A 24,832-nucleotide genomic window follows, 5' to 3' on the forward strand; every position below is an offset into this window, starting at 1 on the left:
CTGCCCCGCCTGTGATGAGCTGGCCCTTCTCCCAGGGGAGCTGGTGTCCCGACCAGACAGTACCTGCCTGAGGCCTCCCCAACAAGCCCAGCCCAGCACAGAGCCCCCCTTGGATGGCACCAATACCACCCACCCATGTGCTGTCAGTCTCCACGGTTACCTGTGGGCCTGGTCCCCAGACAGGCAGGCTCCATGGCACCAGGTACAGGCCCCAGTCTGGTTACAAGCTTCGGGCGAGGGCAGCAGGCGGCAGGGGTCAGGGGGCAGGGTCAGGGCCAGCAGGCGGCCCAGGGCCACTCCCCCAAAGCCTCCTGAGATAAACAGGTGACCCCCTACCGCGGCCACGGCGTGAGCCACAGACTCTTCCATTGGCGGTCCCACAGAGGCTGGGCCTGGGGAAAGACAGAAAGTTCAGAGACAGGGAACAGGTAGCTGGAGGCAGAGATTCACTCACAGGAGCCAGTCAGAGAGGGATGCTGGGCAGAGAGACGATCTAAAAAGAGCAGAGACAGACAAGAAAAGGCAGCGAGAAGATAGACAAGGCCAAACAGAACGAGACAATCAGACACACACAGCAAGACAGAAAGAGGGAGAGAGACACATCAACAGGAAAAAACAGAAAGAGTGGAGTATAAACAGAGGCAAATTTTGTGGAAGCAGACCACGGTGGTGGGTGAGCAACTTTGTGGAGGTACTGAATGGCACTCAAGTCATTTGACAGTGGCTAATTTCGTTACGTGAATTTCCCCTAAATTTTCACTTTTTAAATTTATTTTTATCGGAATATAACTGCTTTACAATGTTGTGTTAGTTTCTGCTGTACAACAAAGTGAACCGGCTATCTGTATACATATATCCCCTCCCTCTTGGACCTCCCTCCCACCTCCATCCCACCCATCTAGGTCATCACAGAGCACCTACACTTTTTTAAATCCTAAAAAAATAAACAGTCACAGAGTGGTGGAAAAGATAGATTAAAAGCAAAAGAGAACTAGAGACAGAGGAACAGAGAGAAACAAAATGAAAAGGAGACGGAGCCAGAAACACAGTCAGTCACGTACAATGGTCAAATGAAATACAAAGGCAGGATACAGCCCCTTGCCAGCCTATGAACTGAGAGGAAACACCCTCACATATGACAGTCATCTCTAGAGAATGGGATTACGGGGGATGCTTTTCCTCCTTTTTTACGAATTATCTACCACGACTTCATAATCAGAATTTAAAACATTCCTAAAAAAAGAAAAAAGGAAGGAGGGTGTTTCTGTGGGTGTTGAGATAATGTGGAGAGGACGGGAGCTTTGCCTGTTGGTCTGAAGGGGTCCACGTGACTGCCAATGAGTGGGGGTCTCAGGCCAGGCCAGAGAGCCCCCTGGTGGTCCCAGGGCCTCCCGGGAGGGCGGCGGACTCACCGATGAGGTCGGGCAGGAGCCAGGTGTTGCAGTTGACCTGGTAGAGCAGCACGTCGCTGCTGAACTCGTCGGGGTCTGAGCGCCCCCCGAGGACCACCATGGTGTCCCCTAGCAAGGCCGAGGCGTGGAAGAGTCGGGGCCGGGGCTGTTGGGGGGACACGTGGCAGGGTGGCCTGTGAGAGCCCACGTCCTCCGCTCCCTCTCATCCCACCCAAGAGCCATCTCCTTTATGTGAACCCCCAGAACCCTCATGCCCCATGTTGTTCCCCAGGAAGCCAGCCTGGATGGCTTGAGATGAACCCCTGGTTTCTTGTGTGACCTCGCCAGCTGGACTGGGGGGTCTCCTGCTGAGGCTCATACTTCCATCTCCCTTGCAGTCTAGCCCCAAGATGGGCTTGGAAACTTGTTCATGGATGGAAAATGCAGCTGTCTCTAGGCACCCAGGTTTCCTGCTCTCACGCACACTGACTCCTTTGGCCTTGGAGGCAGAAGTACAAGAGACCTCAGCTCCCTGTTTCATAGCTGGGGGAGCCAGGAAGTGGAGGGGCCTGTCGGGGCCACACCCAGAGTGTGGGAGCACCAGGTCAAAAGACAGGCCTCTGATCTCCTGGTGGATGATTCTTACTTCCAGGTCAGACAGTAGAAGGGGAGACTTGGGGAAGGCGTGGGGGGAGGGAACTGGAAAGGAGGCAGAGTAGGAATCCAGGGTTGAGCCACTCCCTGCGGCACTGGGAAAGGAGGGGCCCTCCCCCCGCTCCCCCCCACCGACTCATCTCTCTGGCCCTTTTTCCTGACCTTTGCTCCCTGAGAAGGGGCCAGCAGGCTCCAGGTGCGGTCAGGGCAGTGCAGGGAGTAGAGCTCAGGGGACGGGGCTGCCAGCTCCACGTGGAAGCGGAAACCCCCGAACACGTAGAGGGAGTCGGTGGCCTCATGATACACAGCAGAGTGACCGTAGAGACCTGGGGGTGCAGGGAGAGTGAGCACAGAGGCTGGGGTAAGGGCCAGGGGTCAAGAAGGCCCCCCAGGCTCCCCTTCTCGTGACCACGACACCACCCTACCAGGCCCTGACGCCGGAGACCTGGGAGCCTTTCTCAACACCTCCCTCTCCCTTCAGTGCTAAAGGACAGCCATTGGAGACTCTGGGAAAGGGAAAAGAGGGAGACAGGGTGACCAGAGGGACCTTGGGGACAGTGATCAAAGAATGCAGAAGGAAAGGGACAGGGACTTCCCTGGTAGTCCAGTGGTTAGGAATCCACCTTGTAATGCAGGGGATGAGAGTTTGATTCCTGGTTGGGGAACAAAGATCCCACAGGCCATGGAACTACAGAGCCCTCATGTTACAACTCCTGAGCCTGTGCGCCACAATTAGGCAGTCTGTGCACCACATCGAAAGATCCCATGTGCTACAACTAAGATCCGGTGTAGCCAAAGAAAGAAAGGAAGAGGAGAGGGAGAGAAAGGAAAATACCTGAGGGGCAGTGTTCTAGAGCCTGGGAGAGGGAAAGTGCCCCACTGCTACTAGGCAGGAGGTGGGGCAGCTTCTCATGAAGTCTGGGAGGGGTAAGGAGAGAAACTGAACTTCTCAAAAGACAGCATCCTGAGAAGGTGGGTGAGTGACGGGGTACACAGAGAGACAACAGGTGTAGGAGGCAGTGACCACAGAGTACAGGAGTGGGTAGAGAGGACAGTCGAGTCAAAAGCGCTGTGCCCAGCCCCAACGCCGTGCCCTGTCCCCAGGCCCACCTGTGGGGGGTGTCCCGCTCTGAGCCCCGGACACCCAGGTGCCAGTCGCCAGCTGGTACTCAAGCAGCTGCTGGTTGAAGCCATTTTCCGGGGAGTAACCACCCACCAGGAGCAGAGATAGGCCTCGGCGGGCAGTAAGCGTGTGACCAGCAACGGCTGGCAGCTCCACAGTCTGAGGGGCCTGGGGGATGAAGGGTGGAGGTCACCAGGGAGAGGGGCAGAGATCAGGGGTCATTTTGTGCGTAGAAGCAAGGCTCAGAGCTCCCCATTCTCCCCTTGAACCGCTAAGGGGGTACAGGTCAGACCCCAGGCCTTCCCACCAGTCATGGTCCCGGCAGACAAGCAGACCTATCACTATTTCTGCCTGCTTGGTGTCACTTCTTCAGGTGGGAATAGCCCAGGGTTCCTCTGGGAAGCCCTTGCTCCCCGGCTCTTACTCTGGCTGCACAGGGCTGAGTATACCAGCTCGACAAGGGGACTGTGTCCCAGCCTGGCCACCCAGAGGGTCACATCCCCTTGGCTGGGGACTGGCTCAGGAATTAAGTGTGACCCAGGATGGCCAAGGAAATTCAACTTCTGGGACTTGTGCTGGGGCCCCAGGAGGAAGCGTCCTCCTCCGGGGGCAAGGATGGCTAGAGCTGCTCTTGCCATCCCTGCTGGAGCCTGGCTGTGGGGACCTGGGGATTGAGATGCTTACCTTTTCCTGCCGCCACTGCAGGGTGGTGAGGTTGAGGACCCAGAAGTCCCGGGCGATGCCCCCAGCTGTGAGCCCCCCCAGCAGGTACATGGCCCCACGGCCAGCAGGCACGTAGGCAGCAGCGTGGAAAGAGCGAGGGGAGGGGCCTGGGCCCCCATCCTCGGCTCCTGCCAACATCTGTGTCCACCGCCGTTCACTCACTGAGTACCTGGGGCCAAGATGCAAAAAAGCAGCCTCACTATGTGGCAGTCAGCCCATAATCCCCTGGGGTGACATCCCCCCACTGTACCCCAGCATCCCCTGGGATCACCCCCCACTTGGTAGGTACCCCAACACCCCTAAGGTGACCCTTCTATGACAATCACTGTGCCATCCTCTGGGGTACCACCACCCCAGTAAGCACCCCAGCCCATGAGGTAAGCCTCCTGTGCAAGCATCCCAGCATCCTTTGAGGTACCCTGCACCTGTGGAGACTTTTCTGCACCCCCCACAGGGGACTCTTATGGGACAGGCGTCTCAGCCTCCCCTGAGGAGACCTTTTGTCATTCAGGCGTCCCACCTTCCCAGGGCCGTCCTCACCTATACAGGTTTCCCAGCAGCCCCTGGGGCAGGCCCAGGCCCCCAAACATCCACAAGGTGGCATCAGGTCCCTCCACCATCGTGTGCCCCAGGCGGTGCAGGAAGCGGCTGGCAGTGTCCTGGGGGTGGGGCGCGGACAGGAGGGCTCAGGGGAGGTCATTACCAAGTGGCAGGCTGGGTACAGGGTCTCTGGGGGTAGTCTGGGGAGTGGAGCGGGGAGAATGATCCAGGAGGCGCGCTGCCCGGCACCTCCCTGGGGAGTGGTGTCCATAACTCACAGCTGAGAGGCGGCTGTCCATGAGGGTCTCCCAGACCAGCTGCCCACCATCCAGCTTCGTGGCACAGTCAGGACCCCCAAAGCCCTCAGCACAGACGCACACGCCCAGGCTCTGGGGGACAGCAGAAGCAGCTGGGGGGGGTTGCCCTGATTACCACCCCCACCCTCCATCCCACCTGGCTTGCTCTCTTCTACCCGTACCTGATTACACGTCCCCGCCCCGTTGTGGGCATTACAGTTCTCAGGACACACAGCCATGCGGCAGTGCGGGCCAGCCCAGCCCTGGGGACACCGGCAGAGTCCAGCACCTGGGACCCCATCCTGGGGCACACACTCCTGGGGGACAGGGCAGCTCCCGGGGCCCCCTGACCCACAGCGGGCAGAGCCCACGGAGGCATTGAAGCCCCAGGATGAGGAGCCATTGGCCTCCCAGTGCAGTACCAGCAGCCCTGTTGGAGGAGAGAGTCCAGAGGTTCATCACAAGACCACAACAAAGTGATATCCAAAGAGACAGGGGTTGGGCGTCCCTGGTGGTCCAGTGGTTGAGACTCCGCGCTCCCCATGCAGGGGGGGATGGGTTCGATCCCTGATCAGGGAACTAGATCCCACACGCCACAACTAACTGCATGCTGCCAATTAAGAGCTCACATGTTGCAACTAAGCTCGTGCTACAACTAAGACCCAGTGCAGCCAAATAAATAAATATTTTTTAAAAATACAGAGTCGGTAGGCCTGCGGGCTCTCTGATCGCATCACCTCTCACCCTCCCAGCTCTTTGCACTCCAGCACCACTGACCAGCTTCCTATTCTCAGAATAGGAAGTTATTGTTTGTCGTTGTTTAGTCGCCAAGTCGTGTCCGACTCTTTGCGACTCCCTGGACTGTAGCCTGCAGGGTTCCTCTGTCCACTGGATTTCCCAGGCAAGAATAAGGGAGTGGGTTGCCATTTCCTTCTCCAGGGGAATCTTTCTGACCCAGGGATCGAACCCGCGTCTCCTGGGCTGGCAGGTCTCAGAGCCTGGGCAGGCATCTGCTATGCCTCCCTCAGTAGTCATCCTTGCCCACACCGCCCCCTTCAGGCCTCAAGTAAAATTTCACTTCTGCAAAGAATCCTTCCTCACCTCCCCAGACAGGCCAGGTCCCCAGTCCTTTCCATTTCCTCTCGTTCCTTCTCAAAAAAGTGTCACTATTCTGACTATAATTTGTTCACTGCTGTTTGTCACGTCCCCTTCTGCTGTGAGTCCATGAAGGCAGTGCCTGTGTCCCTGATTCCCTTCGACACGCCCAGCATGGAGCCCAGGCAGGCCCAGCTTGACAGCTGGGTGCTCAGTAAATGTTTGCTGGGTGAAATGACACAGAGGACCCCTCAGCTCTAGAAGCTCGCTGTGCAGGGTCTGGGCTTGCATGCCATCGCCAGCAGAACAGCTCCAACTCTGCCCTCTCACAACCTTGCAGCCACTTGGTTTTACAACATGAAGAGAAGCACTTCAAACGTGGGCCCTTTCACTGCAGAGCAGCATCTCTGGCCCCCACCCATGGGATACCCCTAACCATGGGATACCAGTAGTACCTCCAATCGTGACAATCAGAACATCACCAGACACAGCCAAATACCCCAAGGGGCAAAGTCACTCCTGGTTGAGAACCACTAGGCTGAGGAGAGAGATGCTCAGGGGCCACACCAGCTACATTCTGTGTCCCCCATTTGGACCTTCTTTCCAGAAACATAACCCAGGCAGTACAATCTTCAGCTGAAGAAACTGAGACCCAGAGGTGGCAAGGATCGCATCACCCAGCAAATCAGTTGCTGGGACAGTCAGGCTGGGTCTTGAGCCCACCTCAGGCAGCAAAGTACAGGGACAAAGGACAGTCCCGGACAGCGGTCCCATTCCCCCAGTGCCCATACCAGACAGGGCCTGCACAGTGAGGGGCCGGTCCCGCCGCTGGCCGCAAAACGCAGCGATGAGGCTACGGTCCGACTGGACGACACCAGTGTCTAGGAAGCGTGGGAATCCATCAAAGGCCAGGACATAGCTCAGCTAGAGGGGTGAAGAGTCAAGGATCAGGGGATGATGAGGAAGAGACAAAGCTATGCTTGGGGTCTGGGAGGAGAGGAGCTCAAAAAGAGAGAGCAATCTGAGATGGGGGCAAAAGCTGCTTGAACCACCTAATCTGACTGTCACGCTGTGGCATGGAGGCCACCATTCCCACGCCTGTGTTGACAGCAGACATGGTTAATCAATCAGGCACTTGTGCATGGAGTCTCTCAATACACAGATCCTGGCAGCCACTACCAATCGATCAGAGTTGGCCCTCAAGGTACAAACGTTTACTATGCCTGGACTGGGGAATGGGAAACTGGGGTCCAGGAAACAGGAGGCAGCCTGGGAAGTGGGAGGGTCTGTGGGCTGAGGAACAGAGGGGTAGGGGCCTGAGGAATAGAGTTGGGAGGGACATGGGGGCCAGGGTCTGTCTGAAGGTTCCCCCTGGGTGGGGGAAAGTGGGCCTGTCATGAGCGCCCTTGGTGCTCACCGTGCACGGGGTGCTGCTGTCGGGGGAGAAGGTGAGGGTAAGCGGGGGACAGAGGGTCCCGGGGGCACAGGGCTGCAGCACCTCAGTGGCCGAGACAACCCACACACAGTAGGACAGGCCAGGCCCCGCTCTTGCTGCCCCGCCACCTGCAGGCAGGAGCCCCCCAAACCGGCGTGAGCCCAGTGCCACTGAGGACACGTTGGTGAGGAGGGCACGACCCCCACACTCCCGGAAGCAGGAGCCACCTGCCCTGGGGGGAGAGAGGAAAGGCAGCGTCAGATCAGTCCTGTCCTAGCCCGCCACGTCCCTGCCTCGCACCCCGGCCTGGCTGGCCCCTGGCTCACCGAGGGTCCCCGTAGTAGCCAGGGGAGCAGAGCTGGCAGTGGGCACCCTCGGTGTGATCCTGGCAGAAGCAGAGCCCGCTGAGGTTGTCACAGTGGCCTCGGCGAGGGTCCCCATGCCCGTTGCACTGGCAGGGCCGGCAGCCGCCGGAGCCTGTGGCGTTCCCGAAGCTTCCAGGCCGGCACCGCTCACAGTGCTCCCCCCATGTCCAGTCTGTGGAGGTCCCCGCGGGCAGGAGGCAGGGTCAGGGGCCAAGGCAGGAAGGAGCCCAACCCTGTCTGACCCCACCTGGCTCAAAGCAGGGCAACTGGGACCCAGACTGAGGAGGAAGTGCAGATACCAGGAGGGAGGGCGGGTGCTGAACAGGCAGTGGGACCGAGGGACCTGGAGCTGGGGGTGGGGACTCAGGAGCCCCAGGGAGGTGCCCGAGGCCAGCGGGCTGGCTGCTCACCCTGGCACTCATCGCAGAAGCCGGGCCCCCGCTTGTGGCAGTGGCTGTGGAAGTTGCAGCCACAGTCCCGCGAACAGCGGGGGGCGGGGGGGCCGGGGGCCGGCGTGGGAAGGGGCAGGTCTGATGTCCAGCCCAGGTCACACACGCAGGTGAAGTCTGGGGGGCCGCTGCACACACCGTGGCCACAGTCCTCCAGGCACCTGAGGGGGCGTGGTGGGGGTGGGGGAAGGATGGGCAGGCCTGGAGCCCCCAAGGCATCCACCCCTCTCCCGGCTCCACCCCAGTATCTCCATGGCAACACCATCAGAAGCTACTGCCTGTTCCAGGATCCTGGACTCCGTGGGTGGCCCTGTCTCCAAGGTAACCCCATCACATGTAGTAACTCCTGTCTCTATAGAAACCAAATATCACCACTGGTGGTCTGTTCTCTGTGAAAACCCCTTTCAACTTGGTCCTCCTCCATCTCTATGGCAACTGCGGCCTCCAGTCCAAGGGTGACCCGTCTCCACAGTAACTGTGTAACACTGAGGACCCTGTCGCTCTAATGAGGGCCTGTTCTGCCAGGTAAAAACCCAAGGCTCACTGGGGAGGCTTGCTCCGGGGAAGGCAGCCTAACACCAGGATCAGTTCCTCCCAGCGTCTCCACCCGGACCCGCCCTGGGCCGATGTCTCCATGGAAACCCAGGCCCCACTCACGTGCGGTTGCAGTAAGTGACGCCATCGCCCTGGTAGCCCCTCTGGCAGTGACACTCGTAGCTGAGGGGTGTGTTCAGGCAGGTCGCCCGCAGGTGGCACCGCGCCAGGCCCAGGCGGCACTCGTCTACATCCGGACAGCGGGCATACGCCCAGCGGGCGGGGAGGGCCACAGACAGCCCCAGGCCCTCCCCGACCCACAGGGAGCAGTTCCCCCCACTCAGAGGCCCTGAGAAGTCCCCCTGGAGGCAACTGCGGGGAGTGGGGTTGAAGAAGGCGATTGGGGTGGAGTAGCAAGGTAAGGAGAGAGACAGAGAGACAGGGACAGGGAGAGAGGAGATAAACCAGAGAGACACAAAGATGAATATGGAGACAGACAGGAGAAATGGAAGAGAGGCAGAGAAAACCCCAGGGAAGCCAGGCAAAAACGATTTTAAAGGACGGGGGCGGGGCGGGCGGATTTAGACAAAGGGAGACAGAGGAGAAACACAAAGATCAGAAGAAAGAAAACAGAAGGGAAGATGAGAGAAAACAAGTCACAGAAACAGGGAAAGAGTTGGGAGGGAGAAGAAAGAGAGAGAGAAGGGGGAGAAGAACAGAGAAAAAGGCCAAGGGGCAGAGAAACAAAGAGGCCGTGAGAATCAGGGTGGGCAGCGAGCCCCCGCGGCCCCGCCCCCGGCCCCGCCCCCTCACCGGCCCAGCGTGGGGTTGTCCTCGTTTCCACACCAGCCACACTCATGGCTCTGCAGACACTCGTGACAGCTCGGGAAGCGGTCACAGCTCCGGCACCGAGGCTCCGAGTGCACGCTGTGGGGAGGCGGGTGTGAGGCCGCCCGAGCTACCCCCGCCCCGCCCCACCTCCACCCTCCCCTTCCGCGCCCCTGCCGCCCGCCCGCACCTGTCGTCCCAGCCTCGGCAGCCCCCGTGCGGGTACCGGGCCAGGTAGGCGGCGAACAGGAAGCAGGTGCGGGTGGACTGGCACCAGGCGCACTGGCTCGAGTTGGCCAGGCAGTCGTCACAGGTCAGGCGCCTGGGGGCAGGCAGGGCACAGGGGCACGGGGGCACGGGGGGCACCGGGTCAGGGCGCAGCCCGGCCCCCCACACACCCTCACACGCCCTCTCCCTGAGCCCAGCGGAGCTCACTGGCTGCAGAGTGGGGGGCACTCTTCCGGACTCTTCAGGGCACCCCGACCCCGGCCGCGCCGGCTGCACGCCGCGTCCCCCTTGCGGCTGGTGCTCTGATGCCACTCACAGAAGGGGTCCTGGGAGGACAGAAGAGGAAGAGCCCAGCTGAAGCTTCCCCTGGGCCTCCTGGCGCCAGGCTCCCAGCACCGGCTCACAGATCCCTGGTCCAAGCCCGCCTCCCTCCTGCAGCCAGGGAGATCCACGGGTTCCACCTGACCCGCACGGCTCGCTTTTGGGGCAGTAGCGCCACTTTGTGTGGTCCAGGTGGGGCTGACCCAATCCCCAGGATCCAGAGATGGGCGAGGGGTCACCCTCCCTCCCCCCGGCCTCACTGGTCCAGGAGCTGGCACCAGCCCCAACAGAAGCACAGGAAAGGCTCTTTGGCAATCTCTGTTGAGCTGAGGGATGGCGGTGCGGTGGGGACAGGAAGGTGTTCTCCTTCCCCTTGGGACTCGAGTGCCCAGGGTGGGGGTGGGGGGTGAAAGTCTGGAGCCCTTGAGGCTCCCTTGACCCTCCCAAGGAATGTGGAACGGAAGGAAGTGAAGGGCTGACTACGTGACTTGAACTTCTGAAGCCAGCAGGCCTTAAGACCTGTTCTCAGGCTCTGCTGTCCAGCGGATAACGCCCCTCTGGTGCAGAGATGTCCAGCTCAGTTCTCCAGTCCCTGCCACGTGCAGAGTCATGCCTATGTCAAGCCCGCTCTCCAGCCCCTCTCCCACCTGACTCTCACCTGCTAACAACAAGCGCCCCAGCTGTCTGCCCTCACCACTACCCAGGGTCCCTCAGCCAGTCCTGGGGACCCACCCCCCAGGGCTGAGTCGCCTGCTCTGGCCAACTCCGCTCCGAGACCTCCCCGCTGCAGCCTGGTGCGCACCTGGGTGCAGGCGTGGCAGTCGCGATGCTCCTCGCAGAGCGGGCAGAGGGCAGGCACCAGCACGAGCAGGGACCCGCCGGCCCCAGCGTCCCCACAGTGGGCGCCGCTCTGGCGCAGGTGGCAGGTGGCGCTGGCCAGGCACCAGCCGCAGCCCTGGTCTGCCAGGCAGCCCAGGCAGGAGGAGTAGGAGGCGCAGGCCGACGAGCGGTAGGGTTCCAGGAAGAAGAAGGAGATCTCCTGGGGGTGAGGGTGTCAGAGGAGGGTGAGGGCTCCATGCTCCAGGTCAAGGTTTGGGACAGGGATCAGTGTTTGGAGCCAAAGACTTAAGGGTTTGGAGACAAGGCTGAGAATTTGGACATGCAAAAAAGTCAGGATCTAGGCCACTGGGAGACTAAAGGGATCGGGGTTTGAGAGAATCTAGAGATCAGAGGTCAAAGTAGGGAGGGCAGAAGTCAGGGTCAGCGAGGTCAGGGTGGGAGGCCTCGGAGATGTGGCGAGGGGTCAGACTCTGGAGGTCAGATACTGGGGTCTGGGAGGTTCAAGGTAAGGCCCAGAGTTCAGGAGTCAACAAGTAAGAGGTGAGGGTCAAGGGAGTTAATTCATGGCCCTGGGTTCAGCAAGTCCAGGGCGTCTGGGTACTTACGCTGCCACCTGGCACGCCAGTCCGGTCCCACAGCAGGGTGAGCTCACTGTGCCCGGGGCCTGCTGAGCCATTGAGCTGGCCCCGGATCTCTACTGCATACTTGTGGCCCCGGCCGGGCAGTGGGAAGAGGCGAGCTGACCCTGGGCGCTGCAGCCGCCTCGTCTCCTTCTCCTGCTGTGCCACCCAGCGCCCCACCTCCTCCTGGGGGACAGATGAGGCCCCTGAATGTGCCACCCACACTCTGGCTCCTGAAATCCCCAAGAGCCCCAAACCCACCAAGCACCTACCCCCTCCAGGGAAGAAGAGGGCCTGAGTTCCTTAGACCCTAAGAACCTCCCAGCACCCCCAAACCTCCCAGCGACCCACCTTCTACTCAGGGGAGTCTGACCTGGTAACTGAGAGCTTCCACTTTTTTCAAAATTCCCCTCCAATTCTGTTCAAATGAAGACCCCCCAGGCCCTCCCTCCACTAAGGATATATCCCAGGCCTCCAGATTCTCCCCAGTGCGACTCCCTGCCACACACCCATGCCCCCTGTATTTACCACAAATAGCCTGCTGAGTGTCCCAGGCATTCTTACCATGTTTTCTGTGTCCGGGCCCCGGGCCATCCGGGCCAGCACATGCAGGCGCTGGGCCCGGGCCCACACGGCCACATCCTCAGCCCCAGACCCCCCAGGGCCTCCCGGCAGCAGCGGGTGGATGAAGCCACGGTAGACCAGGGACACGTCGGTCTCTGAGCTCGGCGTCAGGGTGATGGTCGTGCTGCGGACGATCAAGACCTGTGCCGGCCAAGCAGGGGAGGTGAGCTTGAGGACTTCTCTGCCCGGCCCCGTGCGTCTCAGGCCTCTCCAGCCACAGCCGAACCGAAGAGACCAAGCAACCTAATCTCCTCTTCTGTTTTACTAAATGGGAGTCTGAGGCCAGGATTAGGGGTGCAGGGGTGACAGACAGCTCACCCATCGTCACTCTAGGAAGGGAGCTGGGCTCCAAATCGGAGAGCAGACAGCAGGGTTCCAGGCCCTGCTCATCTCCACCTCTCATTAAACTCCAGGGCCCTGGACCTCTCAGCAGCTTCTTCCTCAACATCCTATCTTTCCACTTAAGCCCTTAAGAGTCCAGCTCCCTTAACTAGGGGGTTTGGAAAACTTCCAGGTTACAGGTTAGTGAACACACTCATGTTCTAGGAAGATGTCTCACCCCAACTCCGTGGGGACAGAAGATGAGATCCCTTCAGGACCTCACCCTATGTATCCTGTTCTTTGTTGTAAAATGAACCAGTATGTAAGTTATAAGTTAAAAAGATTAAAAAAAGGAGTCCAGATCCAACATTGAGAGCAACGGACGTATTACATGATTTACTGCTAGTATGTGTTTTTATAATTGTGAAAGGGGGAACAACCCAAGTATTCATCATGGGTACGTGCATGCTAAGTTGCTTCAGTTGTGCCTGACTCTTTGCAACCCTATGAACCATAGCCCAACAGGCTCCTCTGTCCATGGGATTCTCTAGGCAAGAATACTGGAGTGGGTTGCCATGCCCTCCTCCAGGGGATCTTCCCAATCCAGGGATCAAACCAGTATCTCTTATGTCTCCTGCACTGGCAGGCAGATTCTTTATCACTAGGCCACCTGGGAAAGCCCACGGGAGACTGTTTAAATAAACTAGAACACTACGGCATTCGAATGTAAATGGAATATTATGAAGCTGTTAAAAAGAGAGAGAGAGAATGTTTCCCAAGTTCTGCTATGGGAAGCTTGCCAGGATACACCAAGAAAAAAAAGGAAAGCAGCAGTACAGTGTAGGCGGCATGTTACTTTTTCCGCAAGAAACAAAAATAATTAAATATCAATTTACTCATATTTGAATGGGTAAACTGTGGAAGGATAGATTAGAAATTCAAATGTGCCACAACTACTGAGCCCCGTGCACCTCGAGTCTGTGCTCTGCAACAAGAGAAGCCACTGCAATGAGACCCCCGTGCAATGCAACAGACTGTCCCCCTCACTGCAGCTGCAGAGAGCCCACCCACAGCAACGAAGACCCAGCACAACAAACAAATGATTTTTTAGGAAAGGAATGAAGCTCTGACACGTGCCACTACACGGATGAGCCTCGAAAACGTTTGCTGAGTGGATGAAGCCACACACAAAAGGCCATGTATTATACGATTCCATCGTACGACCTATTCAGGGTTAACAAATCCAGATACAGTGGATTTGGTCAGTGGCTGCCAGAGGCCAAAGGGAGAGAGGAGCGGAGAGTGGTACCTTAATGGATCTGGGGCTTCCCCTTGGGGTGATAAAAATATTTTCAAACTAGAGAGTGGTGACAGTTGCACCATATCGTGAATGTGCTAAATATCACTAAGGGTAAATTTTATGTTATGTGTTATCTCACCACAGTTTTTCAGGAAAAAAAAAAAAATTAAGTCAATAGGGAAAATCAGATCCTTGAATGTGAAGACTTAAGGGGTAAACACAAGAGTGATAAAGGTCCACGTGAGGGCTTCCCTGGTGGCTCAGTGGTAAAGAATCCACCTTGCCAATGCAGGAAACACAAGTTCAATCCCTGGTCCGGGAAGATCCCACGTGCCATGGAGCAAATAAGCCCCTGTGCCACAACTACTGAGCTTGTGCTCGAGACCCTGAGAGCTACAACTGCTGAGCCTGCGTGCTGCAACTACCGAAGCCCACACGCCCAGGAGCCCGTCCTCCCCACAAGAGAAGCCACCCCACAGTGACAAGCCTGTGCACCGAATCTAGAGAGCAGCCTCTGCCCTCTGCAACTAGAGAAAAGCCTACACAGCCATGAAGACCCAGCACAGCCAAAGCCAAAGATAAATAAACAAATTTTAAAAGTTTTTTTTTTTAAAAAGATCCATTTTAAAAAAATGAGAAATCTTAAGACCAGGCCCTTCGACACTCTATGCTGGGCTCCTCACCCTGGCTTCCCCACCTTGTCAGGCTGGGAGGCGTTGGGTGGCTGCTGGAAGGTGAGCAGGTGCAGGCCAGGCAGGAAGCTCTGGGTGACACAGGCCTCCAGGGAGGTCACAAAGACAGGAGTGGGCCCCCACCAGCCCACGGTGCCGGAGATCTGCTCCCCGCGGCAGCGGGCCTGCTCTGTGGGGACAGGAGGGTCGGGAGAGGGAAGTCGGTGTGCGGTGGCTGAGGTGCCCCCCACCACCACCTCCCCCCCGCCCCCCCCCCCCCCCCCCCCCCCCGCCGCTAACGCTGCTACTGGACACTTACCAGGCCGAGGGAGGCAGCTCTCATTGTGCACGCACCAGCCCAGGGCACCGGGCCCCTGGGGGGGAGCCGCACTGCTGCTGAACGCCAGGCAGGCCTGGCAGTCACCCAGGAGACGGCTCAGGCCCAGGCAGCTGGCAGCCGGACACTACAGAGAAGGGACACATGGCAGTCACCACCCACGGGAGCTTAAGGGACCTGGGATTCAGGAGTCTTGGGGCAGAAAGGTCAGGAAACTGAAGAAAGGGACTGAGAGCCGACTTGGAACCAGAAAGATCAAGAGGACGGGGTGGGGGATCTAGGGACAGATCAGAAGTACAAAAGGATGGGGAAGAGGGTGAAGGGTCAGGAATTCCCATCTCAAGAGTGAAAATGAGTCTCCCAAGTGCAGCAAACTCCGTCTCAACTTGGTTTAGGCAGAAGACGACACTGAGGACCAGGTCTTGTGCTAGGGGACAGAGGACGAGGACAGTCACTCACAGCCCCTGAGGGAGTCCCAGGAGGCGGGGCGGCTTGGCAGGCCCCCTGACACCAACTGCATTCGGGGTCTCGGGAGCAGACGCTGTGGTCCGTGTACATGGAGCAATAGTCCAAGTGGTACTGCAGAGAGGTGGGCAGGGAGGAGAGGGTGCTCAGACCTGGCGCCTTCTCCCACACCCCCACTCACCCTGATGGTTCCAGGGGACCCCAACTGCTCAGATCATTGAGGACCCCCGTCCACTTCTCTGCAGCCCCAGGGACCACTGCTCCTCTGCCCTCAGCCCCAGGGATCACCATTTCTCTTCCCCTGGACCTGGGGTCTGACCTCCCTCCTGTCACAGCCCTCCGGATCTCTTCCCTTTCTCCCAGGGACCCTCCGCCCACAACTTCCCTTAACCATGGGAACCAGGCCACCTCCTCCTCAGCCACCCTCTCCCGGTCACCCCAGTGCTCACGTCTGGAGCAGGCGCCTGGAACACAAAGGGGGGCACTTTGTAGGCCATCAAGTCCCCACGAGGCCGGCCACTGTACCCCCCGGCCACCAACAGGACACTGCCACCAAGCACAGCCGCCACGTGTGAGTACCGGCCACTAGGAGGCGCTGCTCGGCCTAGGAGAATACAGACCCCTCAAGGACATGAGACCACCCCCCAACTCCCCCTCTCACCTTCATGGTTACCCACCTAGAGGACCACCCCTGACCCCCCCCATGCTTCGACCCCACTTGTCCAATGCAACACTCCCAGCCTGCCTGGCCCTGCTCTGGCCCAAGTTCTCTCACGTCCTGTAGCTCCCACACCACTGCCCGAGTCATCTTTCAGACAGAGCATGCTCTCTGGGATCAGGACTTGGGTTCAAATCCTGGGTCTACCACTTCCTGGCTTTCAAATCACAGATCAACTGCTGACTAGTTGTGTGACCTTGGGCAAGAGACTAGATTTTTCTGAGTCCTGCTTTCCTCCTCTGTAAACGGAACCTTGCCCTCGGGGAGCTGAGGTGGGCTACATGGCTCGCATCTGTCCGACACCCGCCTCCCTCCAGGGACAGCCTCTGCATTTCCTCTGGGAAACCAACCCTCCCACTCACACTCCCCAAGGCTCAAGTCGAGCTGGCCTGGACTCTGGCAGCAGTGGGGCTTGAGCCCAGGCTGATCAGAGTCAGTGACTAGTTCAGGCAGGGAACGTAATTCCTACTATTCTTGGGGAAAAGACACTGTCTTTTTCCCAGGCATTTTTTAAAAATTTATTTTATTTTTAATTAAAGGATAATTGCTTTACAATATTGTGTTGGTTTCTGCCATAAATCAATATGAATTAGCCATTGATATACATCTGTCCCCTCTCTCCAGGCATTTTAAGGGGGGCGAATATAATCACAGAGCTGCTGGTGACCATCTACAAAAGCAAACCTGCCAGAGACAGAAGGAAACCGGGAGACTGAGAACTGGAGAGAGACATGGCTGAGGCCATCACACGCCCACCTGGATCCAGGCCAGCCTGCAGCCAGTTTTCACTCAAGGGAGTCAAGACATTCTTCTTTTTGCTTAAGCAGTGGGCTTTCTGTCGCATACAACCAAGAGTCCTGACTGATGGGTAAGAGGTCAGGGATTGGTGACTCCTTCACTCTCTTACCTATTTGCTCTGTAAGTTCAGGGGACCTGGCCCAGGGGTCAAAATCTACAAAGAAGAGGCCTCCAGAAGCCTCACACTCTGGGCTATCTAGTGAGGGAGCCTAAAGCGGGGCTGGGATGGGAGGCCTCCAATGCTAGGCCAAGGCTTTATTTCTGACGGTCAAACAGTTCCTTAGGGACCCCTCCTCCTGCCCACCCCTTAAATGTTACTGTCCCTTCTCTTACGCTTGCCCTTTGTCCCCACCCTTCTATTCAATAGGGTGGGGAGAACAGATGGGCCTCTGGGAAGTCCAGAGCCCGCTGAAAGGATATACCTGGCTTGTGCACACAAGTGTCTTTCCGAGGAGAGGGCCTGTGACTTTCTTCCCATTTGCAAAGCTGCCCCTGATCTCCTGAGCTTGCAAGGCTTCTCCATGCGCCCTCAAGTGAGCCCTCTGGCCCTGCACTCTTAGGACAGTGTGTTGGGCCCTTCCTGGACGGTGCTCACTTGTTCTTCACTTTATCAATTTATTCTCACCACGTCCCAGAGGTTTAAGTGTTATTACAGTTTACAGAGGGGGAAGCTGAGGTACAGAGAGATTAAATGATGGCTTTTATACAAAAGGTTGTTGAGGAATGACCATTCCGCTTCAGCGTTTTCCCACTGTCTGATCTTGAGAAAGGCGCTTCTTTGGAGGCAGTTCCCTGGGATGGCTGAAAACTGGCAAAACCTCAATTGCAGCCCAGATCTGATGCTACTGAATACGTCTCCCATTTCCACAGCAACAACGCCCTGGTCCTGCCCCCAGTGCCGCCATGCCTCCTGAGGCCAGCTCCAAACAGGACCGGGTGGTTTCTGCCCAAAGTCCCACATCACTGTGGGGGCATGAGTGACCTTCAGGAGCCCCTGACAGAAACAGATGGGCCACTCACCCTCTGGAGTTCCTGGAGGGGCAAGCTCAGCCCCTGACACCCACTGATGGCAGCCCAGGTGGTAGAAGAAGATGCCGTCTTCATAGCACTTTTCCTCCTGGTAGTGGGTGTGCACGTTGCCCCCTGGGGAAGGAGGAGAGGGGCACAGCTGGCCAGCCTAGGGGAGGTGAGGGCGTCCATGCAGGGGGTCTCAGCTCAGACGCAGGCCCTTGGCAGGCGGGCGGGGACGGGGAGCCTCCTCACCATAGACCAGCATGTAGTTGCCCAGGACGCTGGCCGTGTGGAAGGCTCGCTCCCGTGGGCCGTGAAGTCCCTCCCGGCCCTTCAGGGTGGTCCACACGCGCCGATCCACATGGAAGAGCTCGGTGGAGTTCACCCGCACAGAGAATCTGTCAGGGGCGGGTAGGAGAGGGGCTCAGGGCAGGAAGGGCCTCTCCCTCCTCTGGGCTCTTAGGAGTCATGATCCCCCAGGGTTGAGACTGGCTTTACTGGATATTTATCCTCTTGGAACTAGCAGCAACTCACAGGCAGGACCCAAGTCCGACAGATTTCTGGGTTCCCTGCATAATCTAGCCAGGGCTGGACACCAAGCAGAGGTGAGGTGGATGGATGGGCGAGTGGGCGTGCATGGGGAAGCATGTGACCAAGAGGTTGGATGACAAGAGTAGAGAATGGTGAGTGGGTGAGCAAATGAATGAGTGAAGGAGAAAGGAAGGGGTGGCTGAATGACTGCAGGAGTCTATCAGTGGGCGAAGACTGCTAGAGCCTAAAGGCCTGGGGTGTTGGCCCAGGCCCGGCTCTGCAAGGTGGGGGTGGAGGGCAGGTCACTCACCGGGCAGTGGAGGGCCGGTGTCCACCGTGAACCAGCAGGGCACGGGAGGGGGCATGGAACACCATGGAATGGCCGGTGGCGGCAGGGGGCCGCCCACCTGCTGGCATCACCTGCTCCCAATAGCCCCCACTGGTGCCGTCGAGGCGGAAACGGAAGAGGCCGGAGGAGAAGAGGTCGTGCTGGGTGCGGCCACCAGACACATAGAGCCACGTGTTGTCCACCAGGGCTGCTGCGTGACCTGCCAGGCCGGGCGGCCCCGAGGGACTGGAGGCAGGTGGTGCCAGAAGCTCCCAGCGGCCGCCACCCATCGGGCTAAAGGCCCAGATGTCGCTGGTGAGGGTGCCATCAGCCAGCTCACCGCCCATCAGCACCAGGGAGCCGGCCCAAGCCACAGCCACGTGGGAGTGACGGGCAGCCTGCGACGAAGAGACCAGGATGCAGAGATGGAGAGGGAAACAGGTGGTGCCACCCAGAAGGACAAGGACAGCCAGACAGACAGAAATGCCGAGACACAGCAGGACGGAGAGACAAGACAGAAGATGCGATAGAGGCAGAGAGAGAGACGGACACGTGCCAAGAGAGAAAAGAAGAGAGATCCCGAGAGACAGACACGTGTGAACACAAAGAGAGGTGTGGCAGAGAAACACAGGAAGAGAAGGAGCAGTCAGGGAGGAGTGACAGAGACCAAGAGAGAGTCAGAGATACAACCCAGAGAGCGAGACACAGAGACCAAAAGAGCAGACGACTCAGAGTCAGAGACAAAAAACAGAAAGATGAACCGAGAGAGAGACAGGAGACACGCAGAGAGGTAAGATGCAGAAAGGAAGATAAAGGAAGAAGAGAGAAAAGCACAAGTGGGAGGGGCCGGTGACCCTGCATAAAGCTGCAGGGGCTGGGGGTGTGCAGGGTAACAGGGTCACTCTGGAGTGCCATCGACTCAGTGGGTGTAAGTTCGAGCCAATTTGGGGAGATAATGAAGGACGGGGAAGCCTGGCATGCTGCAGTCCCTGGGGTCGCAAAGAGTCAGACACGACTGTGCAACTGAACAACAGCAACTGGGATGCCCTGGCTGGCTCCGGCAGAGGGGACAGGCGCCCCTGGCGGGGCAGAGGTGGGGTCCGTACCGGGGCAGGGCTCAGGTCCCAGCGCTCCCAGGTGTTGGCAGAGAAGTTGTACAGGACAAGGTCCCCCAGCGCGCGGTTGAGGTCCTGGCCTATGGAGAGGAGGACAGTGTCAGGCCCTGGCCACAGGCTGCCAGGCCTCCAGACCCCAGGCTCAGATCACATGCCATCTGCTCACCTCCAAAAACAGCCAGCAGCCCCAGTGGGGACAGGAAGGCCCCGGCTGCCCCGATACGGGCAGAGAAGGCGGGGTCCCCGGCACTCACGTTGTGCCACCAGCCAGCCCCCTGGTTCTCCCACAGGTGCAGGTCACAGGCGCGTCCCAGGAAACCAGGCTCACAGCGGCACGGTCCCAGGGGCTGGGGGCAAGGGGACACACAGGCAGGGACAGACAGACAGGCAGGGAACAGAGACAAGAGCCAGAGTGAGACAGGCGGAGCAGAAAGTGAAAAGGAAAGAGATGAACACGAAAGGGGAAGATGGAAAAACCGAGAGGCAAGGCGAGAGACAGGAGCAAGACAGGGCAGCAGACAGAGGGAGAGACGGACACAGAGACACAGCCGGAGGGAGGCAGAGGAGTGGAGAGAAGTCAGACCAGCAGAGAAAAGAAAAGGAAAAAGACCCAGAAAGAAAAACGAGGACAGACAGACAGACGGGTTGGAGAAAAAGAAGACGGCGGTGAGGTCAGGGTCGGCCTGGGCTGGAAGAACTCAAGTCCGGGGAGGTCAAGGCAGAGAGGGCTCAAGGCTGATCCAGTCCCAGAGCTGGACATGCACGGCTTAGGCCCCAGGTCAGTGGTCAAAGGTCAGAAATCATGGGATTTCCCTGGCAGCCTAGTGGTTAAGATTTCACCTTCCAATGCAGAGGTGCCTTGCAGCCAAAAAACCAAAACATGAAACAAGCAATATTGTAACAAATTCAATAAAGACTTGGGGTGGGGGGTGTCAGAAGTCACAGCTGGGGGCCCAAGCCAGACAGAGTGGAGGGGTGGGAAGGTGGAGTCGGGCCTGGCGAGAGGAAGGAAGCTGGGTTCACAGGTGACAGGTGGGTTACAGGTGAGGCTGGGAGTGGGTTCAAGCTGAGGAGGGGCCCCCTGGTGGAGTGGGATGGAGTCACAGGTGGGGAGTGGGGTGTGGACGGAGAGGGGAATTCTGTAGGACGGAGCAGGGTCCTGGGGTGGGGTGGGGGGGGTGGCGGTCAGCGTCATGGGAGAGGGCAGGCTGGCAGGGGCTATCTCAGGCAGGGGCAGGGTCAGAGCCAGGAGGTGAGGGTGGGAGGTGTGACCACAGGCCAGGGTCCAGGGGGACACGGGGGGACAGGCTCACCGAGGTGCAGGTGCCATGGCTGCCGCAGTAGGCTGAGCACTCCTGCAGGCTGCAGTCGGGGCCCCCCCAGCCCGGCTCGCAGACACACACCCCTGGGGGCTGGCACTGCCCATGGCTGCGGCAGCCACCCGGGCACAGGGAGAAGCGGAAGGAGGCGTTGAAGCCCAGCAGGTTGTAGTTGGCATCGCTGAAGAGGTGCAGCAGCATCTGCAGACACGGGGTACGGGGCTCTGGGGTGGCACGGAGCGGGGTCTGCTCCTGCGCCCCCTACCCTGGGGCACCCCATCTCCTGTCTTTGTCTCTCTCCACCTTTCTTTGTCCCCGTATCCTTCCGATGGATGTCGAGTGCCCCGGCCTCGTGTTTCCCTCTGTGTGTCTACCCCCATGTCCTACGCACTCACTTGGCTCCTCCAGCCATGGCCGCGCAGCCCAGCCCCACCAACCTTGCCCGAGGAAGCCTCGATGGGCGGAGGCCGTGTGCTCCCACTCAGACTGGCCAGCAGGGGCCCGCGGGGGGAGTCACCGTCATACACGAACAGGTAGTCATAAGTGCATTCTGTGTCCAGGAAAAGGAAGTCCAGTAGGATCCGGTGCTGGGAGCTCGGGGCTGCGCGGTGAGAACAGGGAGGCTGGGCTCAGACGTGGACGTCCCCTTCCCACCTCCACGCAGCCCACCCACAAACACCAAGCCCTGCTCCTCACAATGCTAGGGCCCCGAGATGAGTCAGGCCTGGGCTTTGCCTTCAAGGGGCTCCCAGGCTCCCAGCCCAGGGAGGATGGGGCTGCAACAGCAAGAGGGACAGAAGCTCAAAGAAGAAAGGACAGTATCAGCCCTGGGAAGGGCTCCTAAGATCAGGCCGAACACCCGCTATCATTCAGAAATTCGGAAAATTGGAATGCAGAGAGGAACCCCATCCCAGTGGTCACAAAGAACTGCTCCCATTTATTCTTGAGCCTTGAACACGCCTAAGCCTGAAGGTCAGGGTCCATGCCCGAGCAGAGAGGCAAACTCCCAGATGGAAAAGGGCCTTTGTGGGTGTCTTGTGTTCCAAGCTCTAAGAGAAGAGGCCTATTTCTGCCCCCTGGGCAAGGACCGAAACTTGGTGCACCACAGCTCCTCTCTCCCTGACCCAGAGTCTCTTCTCTCTGTGTATTGTACTAGCCAAGGGCACAGCCTCTGAAGCCAGACTGTCTGGGCTCAAATCTTAGCTCTGCCACTTACTAGCCACTAGTTAAGTTGTGTGACGTCAGGCAAGTCACCAGACCTCTCTAGATCTGTTTCTTCATCTGTAAAATGGGGATGTGATCACTGTGGTCGATTCAAACTTCTTGCTCACTCCTCCCATTGAGAGATGAGGGCTGGACTTCGCCAGTGGTACAGTGGATAAGAATCCACCTGCCAATGCAGGGGACACAAGTTCAATCCCTGGTCTGGGAAGATTCCACGTGCTGCGGAGCAACTGAGACTGTGCTCTGGAGCCCGTGCTACACGACAAGTCACTGCAATGAGAAGCCCACACGTCATAACTAGAGAAGCCCCCACTTGCCGAAACTAGAGAAAGCCCATGCATAGCAACGAACACCCAGTGCAACCAATAAATAAGTAAATGATTCCTGACCCCTTGTATCTGGGAAGAGACTAGCTTGGCCAATACACAACAGCAGACCTGAGGCTCTGGGACTTTCAAGGCTAGATCAGAGGCAGCTGCCACTTTTACCTGGGCCTTGCAGAATACTCCTTCTCAGAACCCAGCTGTCATGCTATGAAAAGCCAGCATCACGTGGAGGAGCCATGTGTGGGTATCCCAGCTGTCATTCCCAGCTGAGCTGCCAGCTGCCATCAACTGCCTGCCCGTGAGGGAGCAGCCTGAGTGGCCAGCCCAGGGGACTGTTCAGATGACTGTGGCCACACAGGAGGCCGTAACGGATAAGGCGCCTTAAGTGCTGATGTATGATAGGGCCTCACACTTCATAATGCCACTACTCCTGGCAAAGTCACCATTCTTGCTATCTGGTTCCAGAAGGTTCTCTCACTCCATATCTCTCACTGGGGCTCAGGGTGGTCTTGTGGGCTGGGGCAACTAGGAGACCTGGGCTCCAGCCCTGCTCGGACCTGCTGGAGGACCAGCCCCCTTTCCCATGCTCCTCACTACACCCATCCTTGCACTGGAGGCGCCCATCCACTCTCCACCAGCTCCTGGGGCTCTCGGGGCCTCAACTGCCTTGATGTAATTTGGGGATGATTCTCACCCACCAATGCTGGTGTGACGATCCCAGATGGTGACTTCAACATGCCAGCGATGGCCTCCTTCCTCACCTCCTGTCTTCCCCTGACACGACTCCCTGAAGGATCCCCCTGGCTCCACCTCTGGTCCTCACCCTCCCCTGCTCAGAAGCCCTTGGTGATTCCCCACCATCTCCAGGAAAAAGTTTAGCTCCCTAACTGGGGGTTTGGAGTCTCAACCTGCCCCACATCTCCCCATGGCTTACAGTTTGATCAGGAGCTGGGCCTTTGCACAAGCTCCTCTTTGTCTTGAGCACGTTCTCCCTTCCTGCCAGCACACTTCCTCCGCTTCTCCAGGAAGCCTTCCCCGATGCCCCCCGGCTGGGTGAGGGGTCCCTCCAGGTTCTAACTTTCCAATACAACCTCCATTTCTCTGGACCAGGACCATCTGTGTCCACATCTGCCTCCCCTGCAACCGAGGAGGCCCACAGGACAGGGCCTGGGCCTGCTCATCTTGGGGGTCCCTCCCCGATTCTGCCCACCAGGGCCTGGTGCTGAGCAAGGGCTCAGGAAATACTGGATGAAGGAAGGAAGAAACACACCAGACAGAATACTGAAGCTGACACCTCCCCTGTTGGCTCTGGCCAGAGCCCCCAGGAACATCACAGAGACCTAGAACTGTGGTCTGGAGAATGCAGAAGAACCATTCAGCCAGGCCGGGCAACCAGACCTCCCAGAATCTTACCAGCCTCAACCACACTATAAAAGCTCTGTCCCTAGAATCACAACAAATACATCTTTGTCAAGTGTCTGCCGGGGGCTGCCGGCTCACCATCTGCCTTCCTGAAGTCCCTCCCTGAGTCCAAGTCCTTCTGTTTCCATCCAACAGGGGCCTAATCCCTAGACTATGCTGGACAGAGATCTGAGCCCAAATGCCCCTGCTTTTCAAAGGCTTAATGCCTCTTATTCATAAGGATGTTATGAATCCTTACGAGGAGTGGGCCCAACAATGTGTGAACATGGTAAAAAAAAAAAAAAAAAGTAAGTGTATCATTTATTTCCTTTTTAATAGACGGGGGAACATGTTGGTTCTTAGAGGTGATAGACACTGGGAAGCATAGGGCCTCAAGGAGGGATCCAGAAGTCTCCCAGACTCCTCCTGACCCCAACATCCAGCCAACTGCTCCCCAGGTCTCAGGGGTGAAATGTCACACGTCTCTCAGCATTCTCCATGCCTCTCCACCCACTTAGTTCCTACCCCAATTCAGAACTCATCCTTTCCCACAAGACAAGAACACCAAGTCTCCAGTTTGCCCCTCACCCAGCCTGACAGTGACACCTCACTCCTGCTCAAAATCCCCCTCTGGCCCCCCATCAATTCCCAGAGAAAAGTCAAGCTGCTCATTGTGACATTTAGGGCCTTTCCGCCCGTTTCTGGCCCCCTTTGCTCTTCCCAGCCAACAGTTTGGCCAGATCAGATGAGCTGAGACATGGCTCTGAGACCCACCAGTCCTCTCTTTTATTTTGCTGGCGGCACATGGGATCTTAGTTCTCCAACTAGGGATCGAACCCATGTGCCCTGCAGTAAAGACTTAACCGCTGGACCATGAGCAAAGCCCCACCAGCCCTTCTTT

General features: G+C 58.1%; 1 protein-coding gene across 2 annotated transcripts in view; it reads right to left on the bottom strand.

Annotated features, from left to right (window-relative positions):
* Positions 1–24,832, bottom strand: part of MEGF8 (multiple EGF like domains 8) — a 40,924-nt gene that overhangs the window by 12,733 nt on the left and 3,359 nt on the right. Inside the window, exons 2-32 of one of the 2 annotated variants that reach the window (XM_070771094.1) lie at positions 22,197–22,370; positions 21,418–21,581; positions 20,975–21,181; positions 19,828–20,008; positions 19,653–19,741; positions 18,529–18,944; positions 17,940–18,085; positions 17,697–17,819; positions 15,610–15,764; positions 15,155–15,274; positions 14,678–14,822; positions 14,385–14,548; positions 12,007–12,207; positions 11,428–11,628; positions 10,785–11,021; positions 9,869–9,987; positions 9,624–9,755; positions 9,419–9,532; positions 8,729–8,977; positions 8,033–8,232; positions 7,584–7,794; positions 7,240–7,489; positions 6,614–6,746; positions 4,910–5,157; positions 4,710–4,820; positions 4,432–4,550; positions 3,853–4,060; positions 3,156–3,336; positions 2,208–2,371; positions 1,413–1,557; positions 161–392 (exon numbers count right to left, since the gene is read on the bottom strand). In XM_070771094.1, coding sequence (XP_070627195.1) covers positions 161–392; positions 1,413–1,557; positions 2,208–2,371; positions 3,156–3,336; positions 3,853–4,060; positions 4,432–4,550; positions 4,710–4,820; positions 4,910–5,157; positions 6,614–6,746; positions 7,240–7,489; positions 7,584–7,794; positions 8,033–8,232; positions 8,729–8,977; positions 9,419–9,532; positions 9,624–9,755; positions 9,869–9,987; positions 10,785–11,021; positions 11,428–11,628; positions 12,007–12,207; positions 14,385–14,548; positions 14,678–14,822; positions 15,155–15,274; positions 15,610–15,764; positions 17,697–17,819; positions 17,940–18,085; positions 18,529–18,944; positions 19,653–19,741; positions 19,828–20,008; positions 20,975–21,181 — 5,201 coding nt within the window. In that variant the 5' untranslated portion in view covers positions 21,418–21,581; positions 22,197–22,370. The remainder of the gene's footprint in view (positions 1–160; positions 393–1,412; positions 1,558–2,207; positions 2,372–3,155; positions 3,337–3,852; positions 4,061–4,431; positions 4,551–4,709; positions 4,821–4,909; positions 5,158–6,613; positions 6,747–7,239; positions 7,490–7,583; positions 7,795–8,032; positions 8,233–8,728; positions 8,978–9,418; positions 9,533–9,623; positions 9,756–9,868; positions 9,988–10,784; positions 11,022–11,427; positions 11,629–12,006; positions 12,208–14,384; positions 14,549–14,677; positions 14,823–15,154; positions 15,275–15,609; positions 15,765–17,696; positions 17,820–17,939; positions 18,086–18,528; positions 18,945–19,652; positions 19,742–19,827; positions 20,009–20,974; positions 21,182–21,417; positions 21,582–22,196; positions 22,371–24,832) is intronic. The other variant, XM_019979238.2, reaches the window with a different exon arrangement.

Source organism: Bos indicus, chromosome 18 (genome assembly GCF_029378745.1).
Source record: "Bos indicus isolate NIAB-ARS_2022 breed Sahiwal x Tharparkar chromosome 18, NIAB-ARS_B.indTharparkar_mat_pri_1.0, whole genome shotgun sequence".
Classification (NCBI taxonomy): Eukaryota; Metazoa; Chordata; class Mammalia; order Artiodactyla; family Bovidae; genus Bos; species Bos indicus.